Below are 15,177 nucleotides of genomic sequence, written 5' to 3' on the forward strand. Positions count from 1 at the left end.
TCTTAAAACTTGAAAGTTGAAAAAAACAACCTTAGGGATACTACTGATCCTTATATGAAAGCACACTAAAACAACATGTGTACAATATAAGCTAAGAACATATCACAGGACGATAATGATGATGATGAGATTAACGATAATGTCATAACTATAACAATCTCATTCTCCTCCTCATTATAATAATAATAATAATATATATATATATATATATATATATATATATATATATATATATATATATATATATATATATATAAGAAAAAAAAGTAAACTTAAAGGCGAGACAGAAATGTTTTAAGTCATATGATTTTCAAACAGATGGTATTCAAAACCTTGATTGAAAAATAACTACGTCTGATAGAAGCCATTATACAAGTGGCCATTGTGACATTGCTTGTACTTAAAACACTCCTCTGCTTCCACACATCGATATCATCGACCTCAAGCATTTGACTCTAGATCTTTAGGCGATCCAATAATTATGATACATTCCAAATTTAAAATATTTATTATAAAGATATAAATTTATGAATGTGTGTCCAAGGTCCTAATAATATTACACGTAGTAATTTTTTAACGTCATCGCGTCACGTGACCAGGCGCCTCATTACTATTCGGACGAGTCCAGTGATCGCATTAAAGACGCCATATGCACGATTTACGGTGGATTATGGTGCAAGTAGACATGGGAGGCGTTTCAAATACATGTTTACGTTATATATGAATAAGGACATGAATATTTCAAACTTGTAATAAAACCTACAGAGAAATAGTTTTAAATGACTGTCTTCATAAATGCAAACAAAAATGCGCACGTTTCCGCCTATTCTTTGTGGGCACTCTGATGAGTTGTCAAACAAATTGAATAGATTACTGTATCAAATTGCGTTTACTTCCTTAAGTTAGGGTAAATAAAGAAATTTACGAAAAACTTAACAGCGAAATTTAAGTAAAATACCGTAATGGGAACGAAATCTAGCCTCTAAGTTTGTTTAAAACAGTTACAAATCAATTTCATTCGTCGAAAAGCTTTCGGTGGTAAAGCAGCATGAGTGGTAGTACTAATACTAGTGTCTCTACTTCGTAGACGGGGTTACGACATCGCAGCTAGGTGGGTGGGTGTTGTCAACATTGATGGACAATATTAATTTATTAATTAATACCTACTATTATTCAATACCAAACGACGATTGGCATGATTCTCGGATATATTTCATATTCCCACATAAATTGTTAATAAATCATCCTTTTAACTCTTTCATTTTTAAAAAAAAAATGTTTTTTTAAATTTCTTGTTGGTTGTTTTTGTAATAATATTATTATGTTTTTTATCTTATAGGTGTTGTCTAATGTTGTAAAGCACTTAGAACTTCTAAAGATTAGGCGCTATACAAAGTCCTCATTATTATTATTATTATTATTTCACGATGTTATTATGTCAGGAATGTATGTATAACTTTCCTACGTATTAGCCTCGTTTCCAGTTTTGGCACATTTGGAGTACTCCCGTCGTTATCTCGCATAATAGTTAGGGGTCGCTTACGACATCACTAATTTGTAAAGCAAAAAAACTTATTCGTACTGCAAATTTTGGCCACTGAGGAATAAATTAGCTGTATGCACACTTTATTAACACTCTGGGTTATATAGGTTTTTAATTACAATTTTTAATTTAGGTGTAGTTTTGTTGCTAATGGTAGCAGAGTACGGTTGCCCCTGCAAGCGCGTGCTCGCATAATTTTCCTTGTGGTTGCTACCCAGCGAACGGCAGAATTTTCCCTGCCAAGCGCAGAATTCTGCAGAATTCCGCGGGAGGTATAAAAGGCTTGTCAGCGTCTCCACCAGGACCTGTTCGGGTTTCCGAGGGTCATGTTACGAGCTCCGTACGTTCAGAAAGAGCGTGGGAAAATCTTTTACTATTATTTTACTTCGAATACCATATAAGGAAGAGCGCAAAGATAAGGTAACTCTTTTGTTTATTATTTTCCGCGAATCAGAATTCATAGTTATTACACAATATCTAAGTAAATAAATGCAAAGAAAATAATGTTTCTTTTATAGAACATTTTAGATAGATCTGAAACTAAGTTTTGAAATCTACATCTGTGTACAAAATACCTTTATGGATATTTATTCATTCCTTGTCAGGTTTTAAATCAGCAACATCAGCTTACATAACTGCTTATCAGTTAAAATAGTGTTCAGACAGTATTTTTATGATCCTGTGAGATCAAGTCAAGGGTTTCTTGCAGACCTTGTTTGAATAATGATGTTTATTACAATTCAATAGGAATAGGATATAAAATAATAATAATAATAATAATAATAATAATAAGTGCAAGTTTGAAAAGAGAGCAAATGAGTGTTTCTCAAAGCTGTCTCTAATAGCTATTTGTTAAATTGTAAAGTTGATGAGTTTTTCTCAAGGCTTTGTACATGTCGTTAGTCATTTTGTTACAGCCACTGAGTGTTTCTCAAGGCTCTGTTTGAAATTAACCTACATGAATTTAGTGAAAAGTTAGACAATGTTTCGAAATCTATAGAGTAAACCATAAGTTTAATATAACATCTGAACACTAAACTTTGACAATGATAAATGTTATTGTCAACTTCTGTCACAAAAGCTGTTGCTTAATTTACTTATGTTTGTCGAACTGCACACTACCACTGTGATGTAAAAATTAATGAGTTATTATTTGAAGTGATGTACCTGATGTTTCAGTCGTAAACTTTTAATACCATACAAGTCTGTGACTTAATAAATCACATGAAACTTAAATCTGAGTCTGCATTTCATCACTAGTCCCATTCTATTGGAAGGATTCCCCATTTCATCAGAGAATCAGAGACCTTTTGGAGTTAAGGTCTAAGTTCAACTGGACCTTTACTCTAATGAGAGCTTATCAGCCATAGAGAACATAGGGAGTCATTGAGTGGTCACCGGAAGTTTAACGGCCAACGCTACCCCGTAACAATACCTTTGTAGATTTTCCCAAAACTGCTTATAGTAAACTCTCATCTGGCAATAGTGTGTGATGACAAAAGATAGGCGAACGGATGAAACAGTGTGTGTGTTATTTGGATGTTTAAGTAACTTTAACAATATTTTAGTCATATCGCTCAATGTGGCAGTTTTTGGCAATTTATATTGATTTCTAGAACTAGGGCATGCCGCATAAATGTCCCATCCAGTAACATTATCCTGACACCAGGCCGACCAGTCCTAACACTAACCTATTAATTCTGAGCGCCAAGCGATGCAGCTGCTATTACAATTTTTATAAGTCTTTAGTATGACTCGGCCCGGGTTCGAACCCGCGACCTCTCGCATCCGAGGCTGACGCTCTTACCACTGAAACCACAGGAGCGGTTACAGATGAATGAAAGAGAATATCAAATCCTTCGCTTAGTTGTGAATGTGCGAAGCTAATTGGATGACATGTTTGGAGTACTTCGCATCCAACAGCTGCCTGTATAACATGTGGAATGTTGTTTACCATCACTCATGGTTAGGCCGACATGCAGTAGAGCAATCATAAATAAGTGTCGAGAAAAATTACGTTTAAGAAAATGGGATGACGTGTACATGCATTTCAGTAAAGGTGATATTGTATACATGGGACAAGTAAATGTTTGATTACGAACAATAATCAGTTGTGTATTTAGTCTGTGGCAAATGAGAAAATGTATAGTGTCAACATTATTTTTCCAAACTTGTATCAACACACATTGTAATCAGGACATTTGAATAGTTGTGCCTTTTTTGTTGAATTTATTTTTTGGTCCAGTCCAGTCACCAATTAATTTATATAGTATTTTGAATTACTTCTTAATAAAAACGACTAATCCCAAAGTTGTACTATCTACCACAATCTTGTAGCCAAGCGTTGCTTACTCCGAATTATAACTCGACAACCGCTCTTGTGTGGATTATTTCGTAATAGCAGAGAGTCTGACTGCTATGACTATAGTAGCTTTCACTCAATTGTCGCGTAAGATGCATTTAAAGTCAAGTATTTACCTTAAGTGAAGTGTTTAAATCTTTGTTGGAAAAATCTTGATTTAATAGAAAATAATATGGTCATTAATAAGAAGGCGTGGTAAGATCTCATTTGCGGATTTGTCAGTTCATTGTGAGAATAATCCTACTTTGGCGAGTTGATAAAAAAAATATATGTATGTATTATTAGTCAGATGAAAATCGGTTATATGATTAAATTATATAATACTAGGACAAATAACTTTAGCCGTATGCTCTCATAAATGGGGTAAATAAAGTCTATATGTTTATGTTTGATAATTTCAAAACCAAAATCAAACATTTTGTTTTCGAACTCTTGTCGTAGCGAGCATTAATAGTGTGAATATTATATAATAGTAAATGAATAGTGTGAATAGTACATAATAGTAAATGAATAGTGTGAATAGTACATAATAGTAAATGAATAGCGTGAATAATACATACTAGTAAATGAATAGTGTGAATAGTACATAATAGTACATTAATAGTGTGAATAGTACATAATAGTAAATGAATAGCGTGAATAATAATACATACTAGTAAATGAATAGTGCGAATAGTACATAATAGTACATTAATAGTGTGAATAGTACATAATAGTACATTAATAGTGTGAATAGTACATAAATTTCAGCACTATCATTCGGTGAAACAGAACGGCTTAAATGACGAAAAGGATTACAATTACTTATGATAAATACTAGTGGAGACTTAAATAAGTGTTTTCTCCATCCATGTTTGTATTACATGCAAGAATGTATAGATAAAGAGAAGGAACAAAATCGATCGATCGATCGACCTATCGAGATATTTTTGCTAACCGTTTAGTTTGATAGGAGAAAGGCACAGATGTTCACGACTTAGAGTATTTAAAAGAAGGTTAATTCAGGTGTGACACATTGTATTTATAGTATATACGTACCTTGCAAGAGATACACAGAGAAATTACAAGCAACGATGAGAAATAATCGTATATGCATCGTTCCGTCCCTCATACAATATACATCTTTCCGTCAGAAGTGATTTAGTATATTTTGTTTCCTAATATATGACATGGTACGACGAACCAATAATAATATCCTGGTTCACCAGATCAGTAGTTAAGGGGGATCTTATAGGGTCAATGGGACTTATCATTACAAATACCTTGGGAACATATAGGGTCTATGTAAATTTAACATGGAGAAAAATCGTGGGAACATATAGGGTCTATGGGAATTAACATGGCCAAAAACCCTGGGACAACATAGGGTCTATGTAAATTTAACATGACCAAAAACCCTTGGGACTGTATAGGGTCTATGTAAAATTGAAACAGGGAGGGTCTCTATTTTTTTTTTTTTAAAAAAAAATAAAAAATAAAATAAAAAATAAAATAAAAAAGGGGTAGGCAATGGAAAGACTATCTCTTTTCGAGAAATATGGCTGGCCCTGAAAAGGGCCTTTGGGTTTTCTTCTTCTTCTTCTAATTTCTTCTTTTCCTCCACCAAGTTCTTATTTTATCTCCTACACTCTTCTTCTCTTTCTTTTTTTTCTTCTCCTCCTCTTCTTTCTTCTTCTCTTCCTCCTCTTCTTTCTTCCTCTTTTCATTTTCTTCTTCTTTTTCAATTTTTTCGTTCCAATTGCGTATTCTTATTCTTTCCTCTTCATCCTCCTTCTCCTCCTTGATCTCTTTCATGACACCACTAATCTTGTCCTTTGCTTTCCTTAAGTTATTAATTTCCATCTTCACACGATGGGGACTATAGGAATAATGGTCTTCAACCAGTCTTAATAGCATCTGTTCCATTATTCCTAAGTTGTCTAAAACGTCTTGCAAGGTTTGTATTTTGTCGATTTGGTTTGACGCCATCTTCTTTTTATTCTTTGCAGAATGGTTTGAACAACGAACACTGTGGGTTATTATAGTGAAAGCGCGGACGTGATGGAAAACATCCCCCTATAAAGCATAAAATGGATCTTACCTAGATCATGACCCAACAACGCGCGAACGTGAAGGAAAACATCCCCACTTTTCTCATTTCATATAATATAACCCAAACTATACTCTCCACATACGCTAAGAAACAATAAAGAAACCCATAATCTACTATTCACACAAACTTACTTTATTAGTTACTAACACAAACACAAACACACAATCACATACACTTCCACTATTAATAAAGAGTTAGTGTTTATTTTCACACTACTCTACCTACACACATTGGCAAATCGATCGTTATTTCTTTTCTAGAGTATTGGGTAGCCCTGAAAAGGGCTGTTTTGTTTGGAACTTCATGGACACCTGGTTAATGGTGGCACCTTCCAGGCCTGGCGCCACATACACATCTTATCCCCCAGTTACTTTTTACCTTTTGGGGGGAGAGAGCAGAGGCAGGATATGTCGCTTCAGAATCCCAATTTTCGCTCTCTGGGATTTTGAAATTTCTTCTCTCCTTTTCCTCCTCCTCTTCTTTGTTTCTTCTTTCCTCTTTATATCTTCTTTCTTCTTCTTCTTTATATCTTCTCTCCTCCTCTTCTTTGTTTCTTCTTTCCTCCTCTCTTATCCTTCCCTCCTCGACAATGGCTTCCGCGGCCAGTTCATTTAATATGCGCCTGGCATATTCCAGATGCACATGAAGCTCCAACAGTTTCTCAAGTCTCGTGTTCATTTTTTGGTGTTGATCAATCAACAATTGTAGCTGGACTGCCGAACGAGTTTCAATTTATACTGAAAGCGCGGACGTGAAGGAAAACATCCCCCTAATAACATAAAATTCATCTTACCTAGATCATGACCAAAAAAAACAACAACGCGCGGACCTAAAAGAAACACTCACTCACTTTTTATGCTACCCATCACTATTTTAAAATTTTTTTATAAATCACTTCAATAGACTATCCACATACGCTAAGAAATAATAAAGAAACCCATAATCTACTATTCACACAAACTTACTTTACTAGTTACTAACACAAACACAAACACACAATCACATACACTTCCACTATTAATAAAGAGTTAGTGTTTATTTTCACACTACTCTACCTACACACATTGGCAAATTAATAGTTATTTCTTTTCTAGAGTATTGGGTAGCCCTGTTTTGTTTTTTTGTTTTGCTATGGCATTCTGTTTTTAGTTTCTAAGAATGCGATGTCCTCTGAGGATAGACTTTCTGGCGATAGGTCTGCTTCTTCGGAAAGAGAAGAAGAACTCTTTGGTGTCGATACGACAATCGACAAAGCCTCTGTCAGCTTCAGGTTGCTGCTGCTGTTGCTGTTGTTGCTGCTGTTGCTGTTGCTGTTGCTGCTGTCTCTGAAGTCTGTACTTCTCCGTCCATTCTTCTTTTTCCCTGTTCACTTCTTCTCTGAAGAGCTCTTCTATCAGGTCTTCAGTGATTTTTAACATTCTCACATTCTCTATTTCTTCTGGCTTCGGTATCAGACTGTGTCTGACCCTATGCAAATTCACGTAGGCTTCGTTGAGCTTAGCTAGTTTGGAACACATCTTCTTAGGAGGATGAGTCGACAATGGATGGTTAGACTGGAAACAACCCCGGTTCTTATAGTGAAAGCGCGGACGTGAAGGAAAACATCCCCCACACGGTTTTCGAGTCGCAACGTTCAGTGAGTGTCATGAGAGGGATAGTAAGAAATGAAAGAGCATCAATCCAACATTCTTATAGCTAAACAAACCACAACACAACATTTTTTATTCAAAAATCACTTAACACTAAACAGCAACTCTAACATTTTTAACAATAATCCAACACTATAACATCAAACAATTTTTTTCAAATCACAAACATTTTTTCTCAATTCACAATCTACTTTAAACAGGGCTGACAACGTTGTGAATGAAATTGTGATTTCCACTGTTGGAAATCATTAGGCCATTGATGGACACTACGTTTCCTAGCTTGAGACAAAAGATAAGCATAATGGTCACAAAACCATCGATCTACTTTAACATCGTTTCTAGCAGAAGAACGAGGATCAAAATGAGTCACTAAATGTTCTAAGGAATAGCCCAGGCTGCGATGATGCAGAAAATACACACAGTACTGTCCACACACCAAGGAATCTGTGCCTTGTAATTTCACATTATTGAATCGGGTGGTCTGATCATTTCTTCTCATAAAGTCGATGATATCGTCTTCCAAAGGGGGCAATCCGTACGAATCGAAATATTCCACACATCCTTCTTGAGGAAAGTAGACGGCTACCCAGTGGGTTCCTGGGAGATGACTGTCGTCCGTGTTGATCACGAAAGCTTGATGGTCTTTAGGTTTGCGATGAGGGAATTCATCTTTAGCACAGACGACAGGATTCCAAGAAGACGTATACGAACTGTGGTTCAAAAGGTAATAAAGTTCCCAGGTATCCATTGTTTTGTTTGTTTTCTTCTTCACAGGTAATAATAAGTCGTCAATTCGATCCTGACTTTTTGCTTGAAAATGTCTGACGAATAAACGGTTATTCGTTCTGTTTCCTCACTCTGATTCAGGAGAGCTTCGATACGATGGATCTCTTGAGTGGTTAATGGTGGACAAGAATGTTCACGCAAGTCTTTATACCACTGGTGCAACACGTCTTTGTTCGAGATGAGACTCCAAGCTTCGTCCAGATACTCGTCCAATTTTTCTTCTTGACTCAACATCAGGCATTTATCGTGTTGAATTTGACTGGGATGATCGTTTTGACATCCATAGCAATTTTTCTTGATCAATTCCGTCATTTTGTCGACCAAGTGTTTGGCAAAACAGGAGACTAAATGGGCTTCTTGTTCTGGCCATCTCGACTTCATCATGACAACTTCTTCGTCTTTGTCTTGAGATTCTTCTCCTTCCACGGTCTCCTCACATTTCATCTCCAAAGTTTCTCCACTAGGTAAAGAGGGATAACAGTCTTCCATAGCTTCTAATAATCTAGAATGACTTCTCTCAAACTGTTGATTTCTATGGTATTATCGAATTCTGCATACAGGATGACGTTCACTGTCTGTTTCAGTGCTTCTCCAAACTGAAGTTCCACACGAATCTGGCCAGATTTTATAGGGTGGAAATGTCCCTCGTCGCTGCCTTGGTCTGGAGTGAAATCGAAAGCCCACAAAGCATAGCCTCCTGCGTAATCGTCGTACGTAATGCCGTGACTGGTGTTGGTTCCTAACTGGCCGGTGGCTTCGTACAGGGACAAGTACGATCTCAAGTAATTTTTGTTGGCAAAGTCAGGTTCGAAAGGTCGGGTACACAAGGTCTTGCCATCGCGACTGACTTCGATTTTCTTCACGTCGAAGTGTTGAAAGTTGAAAGGATTTTCAGGGAAGGCTCCGTTGAAGGTTGAATTCGAGACCATACCAAGGATTAAACGTTTGGGTAACTGTCCTTGGAACAGATGATCTTCGATCATGGATCGCTGTCCCTTGGGAATGGTGAAGGTTTTCACTTCCACACGTCGTATGGGATACTTGGCGGTCGTTCTGCTCAACGTTTGACTGATGTCGTTACCTACTTTGGGTAACACTTCTACGCGTCGTACGTAGAGTTTGGCCACTTCGATTGTGCTTTTGGGATTGATGTCATTAGTCTTAGCCATCAAATGGAAAGCGGCACTGCTACGATTCAGTCTCAAGCGGACATTGACCCCGTTCAGCAAATATTTCTCTTGCAACCACATGTCCAAATGCAAACGATCCATCAGTTCTAAACTCTCTCCATCTTTGATTTTGTTTCTTCGTTCTGTAAATCCCTCATTGTATGCTTTATCTTTATCCTTTGTGTCAAGTTCGAAATTTTCAAACTCGTTAGCATCGTCATCTTCCCATACCACACAGGCATTGAGATGAGTGTTCTTGGCATCTATTCCGTACGTCAAGAGATTTTCCAGGTAGGCACGAAAAGGGTAAGTATCCATGCTGCTACTGACTAGTTTGTTATTCAAGTACAAGTCCACTGAGCTGAACAAGGAATGCATGAAATTGTTGACGGGAGCTACCGGCTCAGTGTCTATAGCAGTTCCATCCTTATCTAGAACTTTGACTTTCAAGTACAAGTAACTGCTATTCATATCGATGTAATCTTCGGGCTGTCCCTTGATTTCAAACTCGATGGGAGCAGAATCGGTCAAAGAGGAGATGGGATTAAATTCCACCCACTGGGATTCTTGCATCGTCATCATGGTGGGGGGCATGGCAAACAGATCCAGTTCCGTCTTGGAACAGGCGCAAGACTCTCGGTGCATCATTTTTTGTTGTTGCTGTGTCTCAATAATCGAAAACGTCTAAGTCTCGAACGGTTCTTCTTTTCTTGGCCTTTCTCGCTTGAAGTCTGGTGAAAGGGTGTTTTCTTCTTCGTCGTCTCTTTCTGCCTTGTCCTTGCTGAATGCTTGACTCGGTAGCGTGCAGGGCATTTATAGGTGTGTCTCGTCGGCCTAAAATGTCTTTGCCCGTTTGCAGCAAGACATTTTTGCCTGCCCTCATGAAGGCTTCTTTAGGGTTTTGTTTGTCGATGATGACATTTTGGAGAAATTCTTTGCCTTGCGTCAGTGCCGCATCTTTCAAGGCGTGCAATCCGCGTGTCACCATCGGTTTCAACACCGGGGCCACCGAACGAAAGGCCGATTTTAACATGTCTCCTAAACCGTGTCCTCGCTGCTGAGCCACCCCTCGGTACACTGGATACATGACTTACGAGTCGTGAGAGAACCGTTTTCGAAAATGGAGTTTCACCGTGACTTTTCCTTTGGTGAATGGAATATTTTGTCCCAAATCTCCTTTTATAGTAATGTTGACCGTGTCCAAATACGACTTGCTGACCGGCAAATAGTGAGGATGGACAAATTCGCGGTGGACGTGGTAAGTGTTTCCACCTTCCTCGTCAGTGTTCGTGGTAGAATCCACTTTGAAAGGAATGACACGCAGTAATGGCACAGAGGTGTGTCCCACCACGTTATACTCCACCACATCTGAGTACACGAACATTAAATTCAGTCCTTGGTTCAGTTCTACCGGTTTTCCAAAAGCTTTGTAAAAATCCATATTACTGTTGATCTTGGGGCTCCAATTGTTTGTGACCATTGTTGAATGTCCACCCAAAATTTCAAACAAACTACTATTGAACCTGAAGGACAATGTGTCCGTATCTGGAAATTTCATCAGTAAGCGACGAGCCACTTTATGGTACTCCAGGGTGACACTTTTTTTGGCTCTGTTCAGGGCTTTGCCAAAGGCGAACTCGAACCTGTCCGCAATAGTGTCCACCAAATGTTGGCCGCTAAAATAAAACCCTGCTGGAATTTTCACGGTGTATATACTGAAGGCTGGTTTGCTGGCTGGTCTTGTGATCCCTGAAAACCCGATGTCAGTCATGGCTTCTTGTAATTGTTGGTTCAGGATTTCCACCTCAAAAAAGTTTTGTTTTTCGGTGATGTTTTGGATTTGTGTAGGGTGAATCATTTCTACTAAAGCCACTTCCCAATGGGCTTCGTGATCTAAGGGGATGGCCTGAGGTAATTTAGCCGTGTAACAGCACAACGTGTTGTGGGGAAACACCTCCATGGAACTGTCACTGGGTAAAGTTAAGTAAAATTGGTTTTGGTGACTCATAATTCCAGAGTTCTGTGGCTGTCCGAGGGGATATTACTGGACGTCAGTGGTGTGTCTCCGCCCAAAATGGGGTTCTGGTTGTGGTTGTTGGAGTGGTGACTGGCACTGGCACTGGACACAACGTTCCCGTTCAAGGAGAATTTCAGGGAGGGATTGGGAAGCAGGTAACCGATGCAACTGCTCAATAAAATGGTCCACAATTGTTTGTCTCCTTGTTGCAAACTCAGATTGGCGATGGCTGCCCCGATGACACAATACACCACGAAGATTTGGCAGAAAAAGACGATTTGCGTTTTAGGCACACGTTCTCCACACCACACCCACAAGGGTTGTTTTTGTAAATCTTGCACAGAAGAACTAGGGGAAGAAGGTGTGGTCGACGTAGCTGCGTCTGCTGAGTGAAAGGGCATGATGGTCACTTCTTCTTTTTATAGTCGATGACTTGCGAAGCGTCGATCCAAGAATCGAAACTGGGTGGATATCCTTTCCAACGTACTTTGACTTCTTTGACACGTCGTTTGCCCACTTTACGGGTTCTGCGTTCGAGAATGCTTTCGATGTCGTACACGTCGTCTTCTTTTTTGGTGACACGTTGTAACTCGGGCAAATAAAACGTTCCTTTGAGTACTTCTCCGTTCATGTCTTCCAATTTATAGACGGCAGGATGACGGCCATGCACTCGTTCAGTGACGCGAAACAATTCGGTCGTCCAGTTAGGTAAGTAACCTTTGTCGAAAGTGCGTTTGGTTTTGCCAATGCGCACCCAATCTCCTACGGCCAACTCTCCACTTTTCTTGGGGACAGCCCTCGTCGGGGACGTACCGAACAGGCGTTCAAACGCCAGCACTTCGTTGTCGGGAGTTACATCTTGCGGGGCACGTCCGATGCTTCGATGGTAAGATTGGTTGTACGCTTGCACCAGGTGCGGTAAGATGTCGATGTACTTCAGAGTGTGGTGATGCGTAAAATATTTCCACATGCGTTCTTTCAAAGTGCGTTGAAAACGTTCCACGATGCTGGCTTTGGTTTCGGGATTCTCGGTGGTAAAAAAATGAATGTCTTAATTCTTTTTGGAAAGCTTGGTTTAGAAATTCGGTGCCTTTGTCCGTTTGCCATCGAAGAGGGTGACGACCGCTTTGTTTCAACACCCGTTGCAGGGCTCGCACTAACTCGCTGCTGGATTTGGAAGTCAAGGGCACGACCCAGGCAAATTTGGAAAAGACGTCGATGACACAAAACAAATATTTGTAGCCACGATTGTAGCTGGCCAAATGAGAGACATCGGCTAAATCGGCTTGCCATTGATGATCGATGCCTTCCACTCGGGTGCGACTTCTTGCAAACTTGCGTCGAATGGATTTGTGTAAAGTGTAGGTAGCTTGTTCTTGTAACCATCGTTGCACTTGAGGTAAACGGAGACTTTTCAGTCGAGTTTTGGCAGCACGATACAATTTTTGAACTCCTGCGTAACCTGCAGGATGCGAGGGATCGTAGTAAATGCTGGCTAAGACTTTTTCCATTTTTTGTGTTGATTGGTGTGTTAATAAGGCACCCACTCTTGGAAGAGGCTACTCTTTTTCTCTTGGGGTATTTTCTTGGATTGCAAGGCTTTGCGTGTGCGACCGGCAATAGGTGTTGAAGAGGAGGAGGATGTCTGAGCGGGGGATATCGGTTCTTGTTTCACTTCTGTCTTCACTTCTGTCTTCACTTTCTTTTTCTCTTGTGAGGAAGAAGGGGTGGCCATCATCTTTTTAATCCATCCAATTCTGGAGGTAGGTGGTGTTGTTAACTTGCGTACTTTTTCGGGTGGAGTTTGAAACCCTTCCTCTTCTTCTCCTTTTTCTGTCTTGTTCACTGGTACTGGTGGTACTGGTACTGGTACTGGTACTGGTGATGGTGTTGGACTTTTCATCAAGGTCTTAAAATCTTTTAGAGTGGGTAAAGCTGTTTCGTCTAAAGCTTTCTGGTGAAAGAGTTGCAGTCGTTGCAAGAGTTGACCGTACTTTTGCGATTTTTCTGTTTCGGACAAATCTTGGCGATCCATCAAGGACTGCAATTCGTGTTGTAACTGGGACATCTCGCTCAAATGGGGATTGGGAGGTAAATGCGGGGTGCGTTGTTCTTGCCACCGATGGTATTCCATCCATCGTTTGTAAGGCACTAAAGCTAGTTTTCGTCCTTCCATGGGGTTGTCAGGGGTCGATTCTGAGATCTTGGAACTTCCGAGGCCTTTTTATCTTGCTCCCACCAGTCCTCCCAACATGGTTCCCAAGACTCCTTTCAGTATGGGGCCTAACAAGAGAGGTAAAATGCCTCCACGTTGGACCAACATCTTCTTTTTTTGACGAATGGGAATTTTCTTTCGAACCATTTGGCGAAGAACGTGACGATGTTTGCCTAAGCATTGTTTCTGGTGTTTGGACAAAGGGATCGTGCCTTTCAAAACGTTCAAACAACATTCGCACACGGTATCGATGACCTCTTTGGAGGCCGTTTGAATGAGTTTTTTTCGTAGGGGTGAAGAATCTTTGGACAGGACAGATAACATGTCCCCATGTTTAGCTAAACGTGGTGGCAGTCCTTTCCTTTTCTTTCCTTGGGGTTTTCTGGAGGGTGACATTTTTGCTTGTGGGTTCCGGGACATTCACCGAACAGACACTAACGTCGATGACTTAACGCACACCCTTTTATCTTTTTTTTTGGGACTATCGCTTTGTCATAAAGGTGACAATGTTTTTCCCAAAATCGCCAAGGAATCCTCCCCTTTGTTGACGCCTCTTTTTCTTGGAACGACTGTGTCTTTTCTTAGGGTAATGTCGATGCTTGGCTAAGCGCTTTGTCGGATGACGCGTCTGCCTTTGTCTCTTTCTTTTGTGGCTTCTTGGAGGTGACATCTTTTTACAAGTTCACTGATACCCCGACTTGGTCACAGGCTCTTTTTATACTGGAACGCGTCGCCACTGATTGTCTTTACGTTTTATCAGTTTGAGGACAGGCATGACACGTCGTGCAATGGTACGCAACGGACTAAATCGAGCCAGTTCTTGCTTGGACAAATCCAGTAAACTTTGTAACATGCCCGATCTTTCTTGGACTTTGATTTTGGGAGAAGGTACTTTGTGAGCAGCAGCCACTGCCACTAAATTGGAGGGTCCTGCCACTGGGGAAGTTCTTTTGGGGGTCATCAACGGAGATGTTCTTGGTGTGATCAACGTCTCCAAGTACTCTTCAGTTCTGGGTGTCATCAACGGAGAAGTGGATGAACGTGAGGATGCCGGAGACGCAGTCACTGCCGTGGCAGGTCGTGGTTTGCGAGTGTAAGGTTGCGTCCTGGCCGAAGTGCCTCTCTTGCGACTAGTTTTCTTCTGTGGACTTTTCTTTTTCTGGGGACTTTTTCTCTGTTTCTTTTTCTGGGGGCTTCTTTTCTTTTTCCGGGGTGGTGGTGTCTGGTAAGAGGAGGGTCCTGCCACTGGAGAAGTTATTCTTCTTGGGGACCTGGTCTTTTTCTTTTTCTTCTTGGGGCTTCGTTGGACTTTTGTCTTGGGGATAACTTTGGGGGCATTAGGAT

At 40.0% G+C, this 15,177-nt stretch overlaps 1 protein-coding gene across 2 annotated transcripts in view; it reads right to left on the reverse strand.

Moving 5' to 3' along the window:
- The window catches only part of LOC149798450 (uncharacterized), a 68,026-nt gene that overhangs the window by 40,330 nt on the left and 12,519 nt on the right, over positions 1 to 15,177 (reverse strand). The window contains exon 1 of one of the 2 annotated variants that reach the window (XM_089963640.1): positions 4,944 to 5,074. The exons of the other annotated variant lie outside the window; for it this stretch is intronic. Coding sequence (XP_089819766.1) covers positions 4,944 to 5,016 — 73 coding nt within the window. The 5' untranslated portion in view covers positions 5,017 to 5,074. Of the gene's footprint in view, positions 1 to 4,943; positions 5,075 to 15,177 lie in introns of those variants that run through there. 2 annotated transcript variants of the gene reach the window in all.

This window comes from Sinohyriopsis cumingii, chromosome 6, assembly GCF_028554795.1.
Source record: "Sinohyriopsis cumingii isolate HCF-2022 chromosome 6, ASM2855479v2, whole genome shotgun sequence".
Classification (NCBI taxonomy): Eukaryota; Metazoa; Mollusca; class Bivalvia; order Unionida; family Unionidae; genus Sinohyriopsis; species Sinohyriopsis cumingii.